This window comes from Pempheris klunzingeri, chromosome 9 (genome assembly GCF_042242105.1).
Source record: "Pempheris klunzingeri isolate RE-2024b chromosome 9, fPemKlu1.hap1, whole genome shotgun sequence".
Taxonomy (NCBI): Eukaryota; Metazoa; Chordata; class Actinopteri; order Acropomatiformes; family Pempheridae; genus Pempheris; species Pempheris klunzingeri.
In genome coordinates, this window is record NC_092020.1 from 26,297,558 (window position 1) to 26,312,893 (window position 15,336).

The following is a 15,336-nucleotide window of genomic DNA, read 5'->3' on the forward strand; positions in this document are numbered from 1 at the left end:
ACCTGGAACTCTTGAGGGGCGGGGCTCTGTGCTGAAGAACGCTGATTGGTGGAACACAATTCATTTCAATTTAACACATTCATTTCTACAAGCTTCACTTCGTTTGTGTTTTGATCATTTGAAGTGGATGGAAAACGAGGTCCAAGCTCTTTTCAGCATGTTTGCAGAGGAAGAAATTCAGCGGGACGATGAGTCTGTGGAAGAACAGCTGACAGACACGCCGACACAGATTTGGGAAAAGTTATGCAAGAGTATAAGAAGCTGAAGGGCCACAACAGTCGCTCCCCCACACGTCATCAGCCTGATCTGAATAAATGTTCCTGAACTTCGAGGTGCGGTGGAAACACAAACCACACACATTACCAGGAATTATTTTACCAGGTAAATAAAAGTTCCTGGAAATGTTGGTGGAAAAGGGGCTAATGAGAGGGAGCTGAAAGTCCCTCAGAGGTGGGAGAGGCGCTGTCCAGCCTTCTGCACCGGGGTGTGGATGTGACAGGACCACGTCAGGTCCTGCGTGATGTTGACACCCAGGGACTGACAGCCGTCCACTCTCTGTGATCCAGAGGGGCTGGTAGCTCCTCTGCTGTAGTCCACAATCCTGCTGACCTGCATGAGCTCTGTTATTTATTCTTGATTTCTCAGGATCTGCAGTCACAACAGAAACACTTTAAGTCACACAGATCACGTGACGTCAGGTCAGGCTGTTATTGGTCAGCACTGAGGAGGAGGAGCTCAGTGACTCAGAGCTCTGAGGATCAGCACAGTCCTGGTCCTGGTCCTGGTCCTCAGGGAGACATGAGCACCCTGTTACCATCTCCACCCACTCATCCAGACTCCACAACTCAACATCAGACAACACAGACCAGCCCCCCCCCCCCCCCCCCATCCCCTGTTTGAATAATTCACAAACTTCTTCTGGAGCTTTCAGTCGATCATGTGGCCAAAGATAGGTCACAAGGTTAAAACTAACTCATCAGCTGATGAAGACCATGAGGTGGAGTTAAAAGCTCTGAAAAAAGCATGTAAGTGGAGCACGCGCTGACAGGTGGGTGTAATTATGAACAATCAGGTTAAATCAACCAATCATAAAATCAGTTTTGTCTCCCCCAGGCGGAGAAGTGGCTCCGGTGCACCGATCGCTGGGGCTGAAATCAAACCGGTAGACTCCAGTCTGTAAAACCACCGCACCTTCCGCCATGACTGTAACGTGATTGGCCCAAATGGGAGGTCCAGGTAGAGACACCTCCTCCGGGATTGGCTGTCATCTAGGGCCCGGGAAGAGCCGCCACACGATTGGTGGATGAGTCATCAGGCTTCGCTGTGATTGGTCGGTCACGTGGTGGGGGCGGGACGTCAAGTTCGGTTGCGGAGCTGAAACCGGTAACCGAGCACTGCAGCACGTTGTGAAGCCGCCGGTGGTTCAAAGAAATCACTCGTTAGTAAACCAGCGCCTTTTCGGTAACTGACCCACTGGTAAGTCGTTCTTCTCTCTCCTAAAATTCCGGTAACCGTCAGTAAAGGTCGGTGTTTGTTCTGTGTCTGGTAGATTAACGGGGCCAGTCTTCTGGGCTCCGTCTACATCCTGGAGCGGAGATGGTGGCTGTTAGCATTAGCATGTCGCTAATGTCTCATAGCATGGGGTTTACCGGCCTTTCCGGTGTTTAAGGAGTTTAAAACGGGCACCGGGGACGTGCTCGTTGTTATTCCGTTAAAATGTCGGGAAATATCTCCGCCGCCCGCTGGGTTCACTCCCAGGTTTCCAAGAGATACCCTGCGCCCATGTGGAGCCCACCTCCAGCCCTCCGTCGGTCGTGACTCCCTCCCTTCCGGTCCTTTTTGATCGCCGTGGTCCCCCCACGCTGCTCCCCGGGTCCCCCTAGTCTGAGGTGGCTGGTCGGCTAATCCAGCGGGGCAGGAGGGTGAAGTGTGGCGGGCACCGGCCGGGGCACGTGTCGGGCTGCTCCCCGCCGACCTGTAGTTCGGGTCTGCCCGGGTCAGGGGCCGTGTTCTCGTCCAGCTGTCCCGGTTTAGTTCCGTAGAGATTTGCCGGCTTGCCTTTTTGACCCGGGTTATACCTTCAGCCCGCCGGTTGGGGCCCCCCCGCCTGTCGGGGCCGCCATGACGGCTGCTGGGAGCCTGTAGGCCGGTCGGTGCGGGCACGGCGTGGCCTTTGTCTGCGTGCCATGCGTCCGCCTCCACACCAGCTGCTGCGGCCCGGCACGGCCCGGCACGACCTTATATGGACCCATTCCTCAAATCATCCGATCAGGCCGAAGCTCCTGGAGTTAGCAGAGAGCAGGAGACCTGACCAGTCCCGTGGACCGTGTGTGTGTGTGTGTGTGTGTGTGTGTGTGTGTGTGTGTGTGTGTGTGTATGTGTGTGTGTGTGTGGTGGCTGCTGTGCTGGTTTTGCCCCCCCCCCCCGGACCGGCAGGCTGAGTGGTAGTTTAGCTCTCAGGCAGCTCGTGCTGCACAAACAGGAGTGAGCAGAGAGACTTCAGCTGCAGTGACTCATTCATTCATTCATCCATCACAGACAGGTGAGGTGTGGAAATGTTCACCTTTAATTGTGACGACCAGCAGACAGAGAGGATTGTGGGTCTGCGGAGGCATCATTTAATTTGAGTCGGAGGCTGATCTGAAAACTGTCCACACACACAGAGCGCACGTCTGGGGCTATCACAGCGTTTTAACTGATCAATAACATGTATTGAATGTATTTTTCTCGTGGAGGGTGTTCACAGGCTTTAAGTCTTGAAGTCACACTGGGTGATAAAAGGCCTTCAGAAGTTTAAAATGGTCTCCCTTGTGTTTGGGGAAGTCTTAGATATCCATCCATGGATGCTGTAACCTTTAAAGTTGAATCAGTTCAGAGTCTCGTTTGTCTGAGACGGCTGAGATTTGTCGATCAATATTGATTGATATCACTGAGGACAAACTGATTTTCTCTACGTTAATGAAGTTACTGTGACAGACGCTCCTTCTGCCTGTGAGCCGACACACTGTGTTTGTAGGGCTGCGTGTGATGTATTTCATCAGCCTCACATTTAATTACTGTGCTATTAAATACTTCAAACCTGCTCATGTGTGTCGACACTGATTGGCATCATGTAGATGAGTCAGTTTGGCCCCCCAGGCTGGTTTTCCTCTGCAGTCCCTGACAGGGTGGTTGGTGGTCCATATCTACACATTAAACCGCACTGAACCCGCCGTATGAACACGCCATGACAACGTGTCTGAGCGTCCAGTAGCCAAACGTTTTACGGCCGTCCACACAGATATTTGTGGTTTCTGACGGCTTTGATTGATGAATTAACTTGATCACCTGAATGAAAACGTTGTGTTTGCCCCCCCAGAGATTTCCAGTTGACCAAAGAAATGGTGATGGAGAAGCCAAGTGCCCAGCTGGTCGGGCGAGAGTTTGTCCGACAGTATTACACACTCCTGAACCAGGCCCCCGACTATCTGCACAGGTATGACCCGGCCCCTCAGATCTCGTCCCAGGTGCACTTTGGGGTGCTCAGGGTTTGGGTTTATGAATGTGTCTCCTGTGGGTCCAGTGACCGTTTTGTGTTCACACTCAGGTTTTATGGGAAGAATTCATCCTATGTGCACGGCGGCCTGGACAACAACGGCAAACCAGTGGAGGCTGTTTATGGCCAGTCTGTGAGTACACGGCAGCTACAGCCGCTACACTGTCACACTGCAGCTACACGGCAGCTACAGCCGCTACACTGTCACACTGCAGCTACAAGGCAGCTACAGCCGCTACACTGTCACACTGCAGCTACAGCCGCTACACTGTCACACTGCAGCTACAAGGCAGCTACAGCCGCTACACTGTCACACTGCAGCTACACGGCAGCTACAGCCGCTACACTGCCACACTGCAGCTACAGCCGCTACACTGTCACACTGCAGCTACACTGTCACACTGCAGCTACACTGTCACACTGCAGCTACAGCCGCTACACTGTCACACTGCAGCTACACTGTCACACTGCAGCTACACTGTCACACTGCAGCTACAGCCGCTACACTGTCACACTGCAGCTACACTGTCACACTGCAGCTACAGCCGCTACACTGTCACACTGCAGCTACACTGTCACACTGCAGCTACAGCCGCTACACTGTCACACTGCAGCTACACTGTCACATGGCAGCTACAGCCGCTACACTGTCACACTGCAGCTACACGGCAGCTACAGCCGCTACACTGTCACACTGCAGCTACACTGTCACACTGCAGCTACACTGTCACACTGCAGCTACAGCCGCTACACTGTCACACTGCAGCTACAGCCGCTACACTGTCACACTGCAGCTACACTGTCGCACTGCAGCTACAGCCGCTACAATGTCGCACTACAGCTACAATGTCACACGGCACCTACACTGTGGCATGGCAGCTACAGCTACACTGTCACACTGCAGCTACAGCTACACTGTCACACTGCAGCTACAGCTACACTGTCACGCTGCAGCGGCAGCTACACTGTCGCACTGCAGCTACACTGTCACACAGATGCTTCTCCACAGTCACGTCAGTCTATTAATGATGCTCACAGACGGACTCACTTCTATATACCCTCAAATTACTCTGCTGTGATTGGCTGAAGCAGAAGGAGCCCTCTGATTGGCTACAGATAATTCCCTGTTTAAAGCCATATGTTAAGATTTCTGTAAAAGCAGACGTGTGTCCATCCTGAGCTGCAGAACCAGCTGCACACAGGAAGAGACCATGCTAATGGTAAAGTGCTAATGTCCCATCAGGGGACTGAACAGCTGGACCAGGTCAGCAGGGTGTTTTTCACTAACTGTCCAATGACAGCCGTGGGTTTGGACTCTGAGACACAGAAGGGCTGGTTCCCTCTGACGTGCTCAGATGTGTAGACGCTCGGCTCACCGTGCCCCCCCCGTCTTCCTGCAGGAGATCCATAAGAGGGTGATGGCTCTGAGTTTCCGCGACTGTCACACCAAGATCAGGCACGTGGACGCCCACGCCACCCTGAACGAGGGCGTGGTGGTGCAGGTGATGGGCGAGCTGTCCAACAACATGCAGCCCATGAGGAAGTTCATGCAGACGTTCGTGCTGGCGCCGGAGGTTGGTGCTTCACCACGTTTCCGTCAGCAGCATGAGTGAGGGCTAATTGATTACTGATCAGTGACTGACTGGCTGTTTTTTCTTTCAGGGAACAGTTGCAAACAAATTCTACGTCCACAACGATGTGTTTCGCTACCAGGACGAGGTGTTCGGGGACTCTGACTCTGAGCCTCCAGAAGGTGAGACGGTCTGTCTGAGATGCTGCTCTGCCTCTGCTGCTTCTATTGATCCGTCTGATCGGCTGTCGTCAGGTTAAAGACTGGATCCACTGAGGCATCAGGGTTCTGTCTGTGATCTGCCCTCCGGTCTCTGACCAGTTAACCGTTTCAATCCCTTCGATTAAACTAAACGTTGCTGTAACATCAAACACTGAGACGTTACAGAGTGGAGGGCTGGTGGCTCTTTGAGAAGCTCCTCTGCTGTTACTCTGTTAGTCTTCCTCCCATTAAGAGTGTGTGTGTGTGTGTGTGTGTGTGCAGAGTCAGATGATGAGGTCGAGGAGATCGAGGAGAGGGTCCCCTCCCCTGACGTGGCCACGGAGGAGTCTGCTGCCTTCTACGACCCGGCAGTCTGGTATGCTCACGTTTACTGTGTCAGCTTTAACCCTTCTAGTCTAGGGCCGCCACACGTCGTCAAAGTCACATGTCGCGCGTTTGAAAACGTAAAGCTGTGACACAAACATGCAGGTGCTCAGTTCAAAGACTGTTGGAAAGCGGACACTTCAAACTTTTTACAAGTGTTTGAATTTTGTCGATCGGCCTATTAAGACTAAAGTTATGAAGAGCCGAAGTGGCACTACAGCTCTTCTACGAGTTAGAAGATGCTGAATCTGGGGAAGAACGTTCTGATTCTGAGGAAGACTCCTTTCAGAGGATGAAGAGGATGCTGCACGTGAAGACGAAGGAGAGGAGGTGTCCGCGCAGACCCCCGCTCCTCCAAAGATCCAACTAGTTCCTGCTCGGATTTTGTGTTTCTTTTGCACTTTTACATACAGTGTGTCCATATATTATGTCAAAATAAATAAATACTTGTAGAATCACATAGGTGAGGTTGTGCTGGAAAGAAAGACACAAAGAAAGACAAGCTAAGCAGTTTTAATGGGAAACACAAAGGTAAAATGAAAAGTAGTAAAAAATGCCGTTTTACCCCAGACTGTGAAGGGTTAATGGAGCAGTCCGTAGGATTTAGACGACCCACTGGCTCAAACTCAGAGGGAGCTCAGGTCACCTGAGACAGGTGTTTGTCAGCCTGTTGTAATATGCAGCCCGACCACTAGATGGCACTCAATCCTACAGACTGCTCCTTTAAAGCTGTACTCTGATGGGTGTGAAGTCTTTAAGCTCCGTAAATCAGAGGTATAGTCATGGTCACAGTAGTCCTCCACACACACACACACACACACACTCCTGCAGGTCTAAACAGTGAATATGTGACTGTGCTGGGGGGTCGTTGGTTGGAACACAGTTCACCCTCCATCTCTCAACACTCAGTCCTCCGGTGACGCTGGCGTCTGTCTTTATTAACTGGTCAGGTGTTATGGTACCCTCTAAATCACACGATGTCTCCTGGTGATCCAGTACCGTGGGAACATGGGCTAAAAGGCTGTGACACATGATTCCATGTGATTGAGGAGGCTGAGAGCTCCTGGAGGGAAGATTCCAGCACACGGCACAAGTTCAGCTTTAATCCGGTGTAAAAGCACGTCCCTGCTCATGTTTGCACACATGACCACGTACTCCCCCCACACTCTTGTGTAGCAGGTGTGTGACTGACTGTCCTCCCCTGTAGTTCAGAGCCGGCGGTCCCCGGGGACGACGAGGAGGAGGTGACGGCCAGTCCAGAACCAGAGGTGGAGGTGGAGAAGGAGGCCGAGGCCCCCGTGGTGGAGCTGAAGCCGGAGACGGCGCTGGAGACGCAAACTGACGCGGCCGACGACCAGACAGAGAAGAGCCCGGCCGCCACCCCCCCCACCACAGAACCCGCCGCCGTGCCCACCGAACCTGCCCCCGCTGCTCCAGAAGAAAACAGGGTGAGTGTGAATGCCCCCAGCACCCTCCAGCTGTCACGTCTGCCATGGTGGAGGTGTCCGGTGTGAGTGTAACCGTGTCCTGTTGTCTCCACAGCCGTTCTCCTGGGCCTTGGTCACTAGTAAAAACCTCCCTCCCAGCGGGGCCGTCCCAGTCTCAGGAATCCCCCCCCATGTCGTCAAAGTCACCCCCACAGCACCGGTAGGTTCACTTACAGCCGGAGGGCAGGAAACCCTCTTATAACAGCATCCTTCACACAGACAGAGGAGACACCAGATTGATTTAATGAGCTGTAATAAGCTCCACTGACACACGGCTCAAAGCAAGAACAGGCTTCACACTCCTGTTTCTCCCCCTGGGTCCTCTGTATCCACATCCTGGTGTCTGAGTGACTGGTAGGTAGTAAAAGTGTTGGAACTGGTCCAGTAGATCACCTCAGCCAGCAGCCACCAAACGGGCTGCAATGGCTGCAACGTGATCCTTTGGGACAACTGCACCTGATCACAGTAGGTCCACTAGAAGAGCTTGTTTGATCCACTGACAGGCTCAGAGTGTTATTCTAAGTGTGTGACAGCATCATGGAAAGGATCCCTACAGAGAGAGACCTGGAAGATCCTTTTGGTTTAACCACAAACAGCACACACACCAGACTACATTCACTAAAACAGGGATTTTAGAGCTGCTGCCTCCATCAGTCAGTGTGACTGTTATTGTGTGACTTTGGTGCTTTAAAGTGCTGAAGGCGGTGGACCAGGAACTCCTGTGTTCTGTTTTCTAAAGAAGAGAAGCTGCTCTGACTCTGTGGTGCGTCTGCTTTCATCTCTGCTGTTCTTTCTAAAGTAGAGATGAGAGCAGGAGGACGAGCTGAGGCTGAAGGACACAAGCGTCCCTCTGGCCGCTCTTTTACAATGAGAATCAAAGCTGCTGCTGAGGAGGAGAAATCATGAAGCTTACACACTGTGTGTGTGTGTGTGTCTGTGTGTGTGTGTCTGTGTGTGTGTGTGTGTGTGTGTGTGTGTGTGTGTGTGTGTGTGTCTGTCTGTGTGTGTGTGTGTGTGTGCGTGTGCGTCTGTCTGTGTGTGTGTTTCAGCCCAGAGCGGACGTGAAGCCAGAGGCCCAGACAGCAACACAGAGACCACAGAGAGATCAGAGGCCGAGGGAACAGAGGCCTGGAGGCCCCCCCCCGGCACACAGAGGACCCAGACCAGGTACACACACACAGCAGCAGTGTAAATGTCCCCCAACACGCCCCCCAGGTACCATGACCTGCAGCCGTGTGTGTCAGAACGTCGTGCTCACAGCTTGTGTCTCTGTGTCCACCTTTTCCAGTCCGGGAGGGCGAGCAGGGGGAGTCTGAGGGCCGCAGGGTGGTCAGGTACCCAGACGCCCACCAGCTGTTTGTGGGAAACGTCCCCCACGACGTGGACAAGACCGAACTCAAGGAGTTCTTTGAACGTAAGTCAGTCGCCCCTCCCACTGCGGTGGAGGTTGTCCTGGCAACCGTCCTCAGATTTATTCCACCTGGTCTTTGTGTAGTAAATAAAACATGTCTGCCCCCCCCCCAGAGTACGGTACGGTCCTGGAGCTGAGGATCAACAGTGGAGGGAAGCTCCCAAACTTTGGATTTGTGGTGTTTGATGACTCTGAGCCCGTTCAGAAGATCCTCAGTAACAGGGTAAGTGTCCTCTGTCTGTCTCTGTGGGACCCGTCCTCTGGTGGGGGGGCTATTAACGAGGCTCACTCCTGGTCTCTGCCGTCCTCAGCCCATCAAGTTCAGGGGGGATGTCCGACTGAACGTGGAGGAGAAGAAGACTCGGTCGGCGCGGGAGGGCGACAGGAGGGACGTCAGGCCTCGAGGTCCAGGAGGTCCCGGCGGTCTCAGAGAGCGGATCGGCGGCGGCGGAGGACCACGAGGGCCCCCCACTCGCGGAGGCGTGACACAGAAACCCAGCTTCGGCTCCGGGCGGGGGGCCGGGCCCAGCGAGGGCCGCTACTCTGCCCAGCGCCAGTGAGGTGCTGGGTGGGGCTCCAAACCTGAGTCAGACCCCCAGCCGGTAGTCCTTCACTGTGGGACGAAGGCCAGATTTAGCAGAATGCTCCTTTAGATGGGAGCGGGAGGAAGGAAGGGGTCTGGTCTCTGCTCCTCCTCCTCAGGCCTCCTCCTCACAGGGGGGCTCTGGACGATCTGACCCAGGTTTGGAGAGCATTCAGCTGCCGTCTGGACCCCGGTCTCTCTGAAGACGGCCTCTTCCTCCTCCTCTTCCTCCTCCTCTTCCTCCTCCTCCTCCTCCTCCTCCTCCTTCTCCTCCTGCTGCTTTTTGTTTCTGAGGACTCCAGACGGTCGGTCGGTCCTCCTCCTGTCTCCTCCACCAACATGTGTGTTATCTGGACTTTTTTTTTGTTTTTCATGCTGAACTTGAATTTATTGATACAAACCGAAACACGCAGACACATGAAAAAGGGTAAATACTACTTGAATTGGGGATTAAAACCCAGAGTTTAGGTTTTTGTTCGCGTTCTCTCTCCCTGTTTCTTAAAGGAACGTGTACTTTACTGCTTGGGCAATCCTGTGTATTGCTGCCACCGTTGTACCTAGCGATGGATCTGTCTTATCTTTTTATTCTATCAGGTCAGGAGCCGAGCTGTCGTGGTTTTATTTGAGTAATGTTGGCTTGTAATGAACGGAGCATGTATCAGTCATCAGTCAAACCTGTCAGGCTTCTTCCACCGATGCACTTCATCGTCATCATGTTAAACGACTCACCTGCCGATGAGAGAACTAAATTAAAAGTGATTTACTGTTTTAACCTCTGCTGTGTCTGAGCTCCTTTACTCTCTGGGACCAGGATCATACTATGGCTACTCTAGTAAATCAGATTATTGGTGGGGGGGGGGCTTCGGATCTAGTCGGACGTCGCAGGATGGGGAGTAGAAATGACCGGCTTAAAGGTCCCGGATTCTGCAAAAAGCACTTCTTAATGTCTGTCCATCATAAACGTGCCCCCCCCAGACTGAGTCCAGACCGTGTGCAAACACTCCGTTTAGATTTGGCTCCCTCTGTGATGTCATAAGGGGATCTGTTGATCATGTGACCTCCTGCAGGCCGACTCAGACGGCAAATCAATTCATTTTAGTGGACAAGATCAGGACTATGGAGAATATCGCCGTGGGAACCATGGACGACATTTAAGGTCAAATATTGCCTGTTTCAGCCCCGACGGTCTACATGTGGACCCCCTTTAATACACTGATACGTTCAGCCGTTCTGTTCTACTCAGTAAACGGTACGTCATGCGTGTTTCGTTTGGCCGAGTCATCCTGAAGGCATCGTCTGAGTCCATGTGAACGCAGCATTAACCTGAGGGACATCACAGGTGGGCTCATGGTGACGGAGGCCTCATCCCACTAAATAAATCAGCTACCCACCGGTGAGTGATGGCTGGGTTCCATTTAGCTGCTCCAGCTCCTGTCTACTGCTGCTCCCTCGGTGGCCAGTGCTAACCGTGCTAATGCTAATCAATACACAGCTTCCCTGAAGAGAACCTGAAAATCTAACCTAAGTACCTAAATGTGTGTTTAACAGTAGATGATCAAACTGTTTGATATGAAGCTGCAGAACGTAGCTACACACTTCTCATGTGTCTTCAGTACCTTTAAAGGTGCAGCTGAGCTCGGTGAGGAGCTCTGACGTGTCCGACAGCAGTGTGACCTCAGTCATTCATGCCAATCCAAGAGTTTTCAGTCGAGATGGATTTGACCTGTAGGCGTGTGGTAATGTTCACACTGTGCTGCAGTAGTTAGTCACTGCAGACACAGGTGAAGCACATTAGCCTCTTTAATGTGCTACATACAGAGTACGTCTCATGATGAAGTTCATCACTAAAAGTTCATGTGCCGTAAGAAGTGAAACTATATTTGAGATGTGACGTCGGGCAGAAGACCAGGAGACACTGTCACACTCCAAAAACTGACTGGAAGGAAAAGTTAGTGCTGAAAATGTTCACACACTTTTATTTCAGTGGATTAATGAAGATCAAACAACAGAAGTGAGACAGAACGTCTCCTCCGTCTGTACACACAGAGAGAAATATGAACCAGAGTAGAAATGCGTCCGACAGTAAAACCCCCCCGATTCAGTGGTCGCTGTTTACCTGCCACAAGAAAGCAGAACTGAACTGGTTTAATGTTCTTCACATTCATTTGCTCAGTCTCAGGATGGAGACGTGATGACGTGTGAGCCAGACAACAAACTGAGCTACAGCGAGGATTTCTTTGCACTTTTTAATAGCTTTTCTTTAATGGTTACACAGATCCTTCCAGAGTCCAGTAACAGAAAGCAGAAGATCCAACTCCAACAACCGTGACAATGTTCAAAAACAGGTAGAGATTTTTGTTCAGAAAACCTTTAATCGTTAATAGAATTAGTAGTATGACATATTTCAATAAATATTTAGATATATACAGATACAGCAGAAACGGTACATTCTTTTTTTCTCTTCAAATTGCTTCACATTTTTTGTACAAGCCAAAATATCTGCCATTGTATTTATATTCATGCAAAATATTGTTTCTCAGATTAATGAAAAATAAAAAGGATTTGCTGAACTTTTCTTTTTTCATCCTCTTTGATGTGCACTCTCAGATTAGAAGCGTCGTAATAGTTGCAAATCAAACGGTGCACTTTGTGCCAATACACAATAGAAGCAAGTAAAGCAAACGTAAGGCCATTCCAGCTTGTGCAAAGAAAAGAAAGAAAGAAATAGATAATCAGAATAACGTTTCCTTTAGTTCACAGCAGTTCAATAATCACTGTATTTTTCCTTCTCCCCACAGATTGTACAATACATACAAGAAAATACAAGAGAATCAAAGAAATCCCCAAAATAGAGCCGTTAATCATCGATCACTAATCAAACCATGCTACGTTAAAATCCACCTCAGAGCCCGAGCGTTTAGAAACACGTCCTCCAGTGTTCAGTCTGTATCCATCGCATGACTCCATGATGCAATAGAAACCCAGGACCCCCCCACCCCGCCCCCCCCACACAGTATAACAATGATTAATACAATGAAGTGAGGCTGTGACAGAATGACTATGATACACAAACAGCCGCGCCTGGGGAGGGTCGGAGTCACGTCCACAGCAGCTCCACACCCCCCCCACCACGAGATAAGCCGGTTCACTGTTGGCAAAGAGGCTGACGGACACCAGAGCTTGTGACTCTGGTGGTGATGCTGAGGGCTGTGATCAGAGCTGCTTTACCCCCCCGACTGACTCCTCGTTCAGCAGCTGTCTGTCCGGCTCCTCCTCGGTCTGTCCGGCTCCTCCTCGGTCTGTCCGGCTCCTCCTCGGTCTGTCCGGCTCCTCCTCGGTCTGTCCGGCTCCTCCTCGGTCTGTCCGGCTCCTCCTCTGTCTGTCCGGCTCCTCCTCGGTCTGTCCGGCTCCTCCTCGGTCTGTCCGGCCTCTCCTCGGTCTGTCCGGCTCCTCCTCGGTCTGTCCGGCTCCTCCTCGGTCTGTCCCGTCCTGCTCTTTGGAGCATCTTCCTGTAAATCTCCTGTATTGTGAACCTTTCCAGAAGGTGAGCTAGTGATGAGGTGAGGCTGACGGACCTCTGGGACGTACTCCTGTGTCATTCCTGTACTGCAGTGATGCCTCCACCTCTGACTTCATGTAGGAAGCAGGTAACCCAGTCGCCCTGGTCCTAATGGGGGGGTGTAATGACGGTAACAGAATGAATAAATGGACCGACTGATCGCTGTTCTACGCTCACACGAGTCCATTTTACCTGTGGGATCATTTCAGAGTGTTTTGGAAGGGGGGGGGGGGCTTTGTGTTGGAGCTTGAGCTGTGGTGATGAACTGCAGGTTTCACTTTCACTGTGTTTCTACGTATGTAACAGAAAGAGTGGACGTTGCTAACGAGGTAACTTTAGCTGGCAGCTGTTTGAAGGCTGAGCTCCACCTGACCACAAAGAAAGGTGTTACTCCTTTCATTCTTAGTAGCGGGGGGGCTGTTTGGACTCTGTGAAGCTACATCGGAAACAACACCCCCTAGAGATGCTTTTCAGGCAGCAGACAGATGTACTGTTCGCCCAGTCTCCTGCTACGTCCTCCTCTGTCACACACACACACACACACACACACACCTGCTGTCACCAGGTGATCTGGGAAGGATCGACTGAGTTCACTGCATAGTTTGTGGGGTGATGTGTGTTCTATGGCACTTCTACAGTAAAGTTAAAACGTGTGAACAGAAGGATGGATGGCGTGGCATAGCCCTTCGGATCAGTCGTACACACATTTTCACAGAACTGAACTCATTGGATGAAATCAGAGAAGGAAGGAAACAAATGGAGAATATCCTCTACATGCACATGTTCACACACTTTGTTCATTTAAATAAGTTCAAAAATGTGTCATTTTTACCTGTAAAACACATTTCACAGGTAAAAACTGGAGGTATATATATGGGGGGGGGGACTTATCAAATAAAAACAACCTGCTCTCTTTAAAAGTGAAGCAACACAAGTATGTCGAGGGAAATGCAGAATACTTCATATCAAAATATGCTCATATATATTATCTTCTTAAATATCTGACCTTCATGTTTCAAACTCTACTGCATCTGGACATCTGATGTTAAAAAACAAAGTGAATATGAAGTCACATCGTGCAACAAATGCCGAACACCTGAACACAACGACAACAACGTCACACACGAGACACTGGAACACGTCTTTGGTTTTGCCTCAAAACCAAGTTGGACCGGAGGAAGTTCGCTGATGGTCGTGAAGCTCGTTTTCTCTTCGTGTGGAGCTCAGAGGAAGAAGAAGCAGCAGCTTAAACTGTGTGAGATGAAGTGGTTCAGACTTTAGATACTGTACAGTGAAGGAAAGGATGAAGGATTATTCACCGCTCTCATGTATATTGGCTATTAGCCTAGCTTAGCATTAAGAGTTGAAACAGCCGGCCGGGATCTCCTCACCTTTCACTAATAAACCCACCAATCCCTGAGCCCACTGATTAATCCCACCTCATGTCTCCACTGTTCAGTCGGTATACAAAGCAGACGTAGAACCAGTCATGCTAAGCTAGGCTAACCACCCCCGGCTTCACAATATCAATCTTCTCTTCGAACTCAAAGTGTTGAACTGGTCCTTTAAGAGTCTTGTGTGAAAATACTGAACAAACTTTTTAAGAGAACAAAACAAAGGTGGAACTTCAGAAGACAAAAACATCTTAAACTCCACGTGTGACCTGTTCGTTTTCACCTCTTCACCACTGAAACTTCTCTGTGAGTTTATGCCGTTTGTGGAATGCAGAAGCACTTTGGGATTTTTGGAGTAAACGATGCAGACGTGACGAGCTGAAAGAGGAGAACTACCAAACAAGCAGCTGTGCAGAAAAACAAGAGAAGGACCTGTTTCCGCCTCCCGTCCAGGTTCTCGTTTCTACCGTTTCACAGTAACCTGGACCGACTGCACCTGCTCGCCGCTTTCATCGTCTTCCATGTTCCCCCGGAAGCTGAGAGCCTGCGGAGCAGTCAGCGGTGGGACCGAACGGAGGCAGAAACCACAGTTGCATATAGTGATCGTTGCATAGAGAAGCCTGGCGCGAAGCGAAGAGACAAACGTCATCTGATGAATCATCGGTCAAACCGACCGAATGACCGCATCCAACATGGCGACGGCAGCATGAACCGTGGTGTCACGGCCCGAGTGTGATGACGCAGCTACACCTGGTGCATGTCAATGAGATGGACACACAGTTAATTAAGGTATAACAGGTGCTATAATCTGTATTATTTACTACATGTGTCCTCTCAGCTGGGGGAGGGGGGAGTCCACATTAAGGCGGGGTCAAAGCAAGGAAGCACTAGTAAGATGTAAACATATCTGCGGTTCAGTCCCGATGAGCACTACGAGGGGAGCAAACGAGGGTCTGACTCCAGGATCCGGGATCGATTCGCTCCTCTTCAGTCCGTGAAAACAAGCAAAGACGACGGGATTAAAAACCCAGAGGAAGAAGAAGAGAGCGACATCGAAGCGGCCGGCTTCCTGTGGACAGAAAGGTCGGAGCTGCACAGCAACAAGCCACGTGTTCACTTGGCACATAAATGAAGAAAACAACCAACGCGATATGAAAGGGTGGAGGACGGCGGAGGAACGCGGAGACGTCTGGTCTCCTCGGCCACTGTCTG

General features: G+C 51.0%; 1 protein-coding gene across 1 annotated transcript; it reads left to right on the forward strand.

The window, feature by feature from the left end:
• Positions 1-1,348: 1,348 nt before the first annotated feature.
• On the forward strand, positions 1,349-9,943 carry g3bp1 (GTPase activating protein (SH3 domain) binding protein 1). Its single transcript, XM_070836697.1, has 12 exons — positions 1,349-1,476; positions 3,359-3,475; positions 3,587-3,668; positions 4,936-5,109; positions 5,198-5,288; positions 5,589-5,682; positions 6,898-7,138; positions 7,233-7,337; positions 8,227-8,344; positions 8,466-8,591; positions 8,702-8,811; positions 8,900-9,943. Exons 2-12 carry the CDS (start codon positions 3,381-3,383, stop codon positions 9,146-9,148), a joined length of 1,485 nt encoding a protein of 494 aa, XP_070692798.1. The 5' UTR covers positions 1,349-1,476; positions 3,359-3,380; the 3' UTR covers positions 9,149-9,943.
• Positions 9,944-15,336: the final 5,393 nt, after the last annotated feature.

Bases quoted from the DNA above. Each gene is read 5' to 3' on its own strand.
- g3bp1 (XM_070836697.1), top strand. From the start codon at position 3,381: ATGGTGATGGAGAAGCCAAGTGCCCAGCTGGTCGGGCGAGAGTTTGTC. The intron at 3,669-4,935 runs GTGAGTACACGG...GTCTTCCTGCAG, and splicing joins AGGCTGTTTATGGCCAGTCT to GAGATCCATAAGAGGGTGAT. The intron at 5,289-5,588 runs GTGAGACGGTCT...GTGTGTGTGCAG, and splicing joins TGACTCTGAGCCTCCAGAAG to AGTCAGATGATGAGGTCGAG.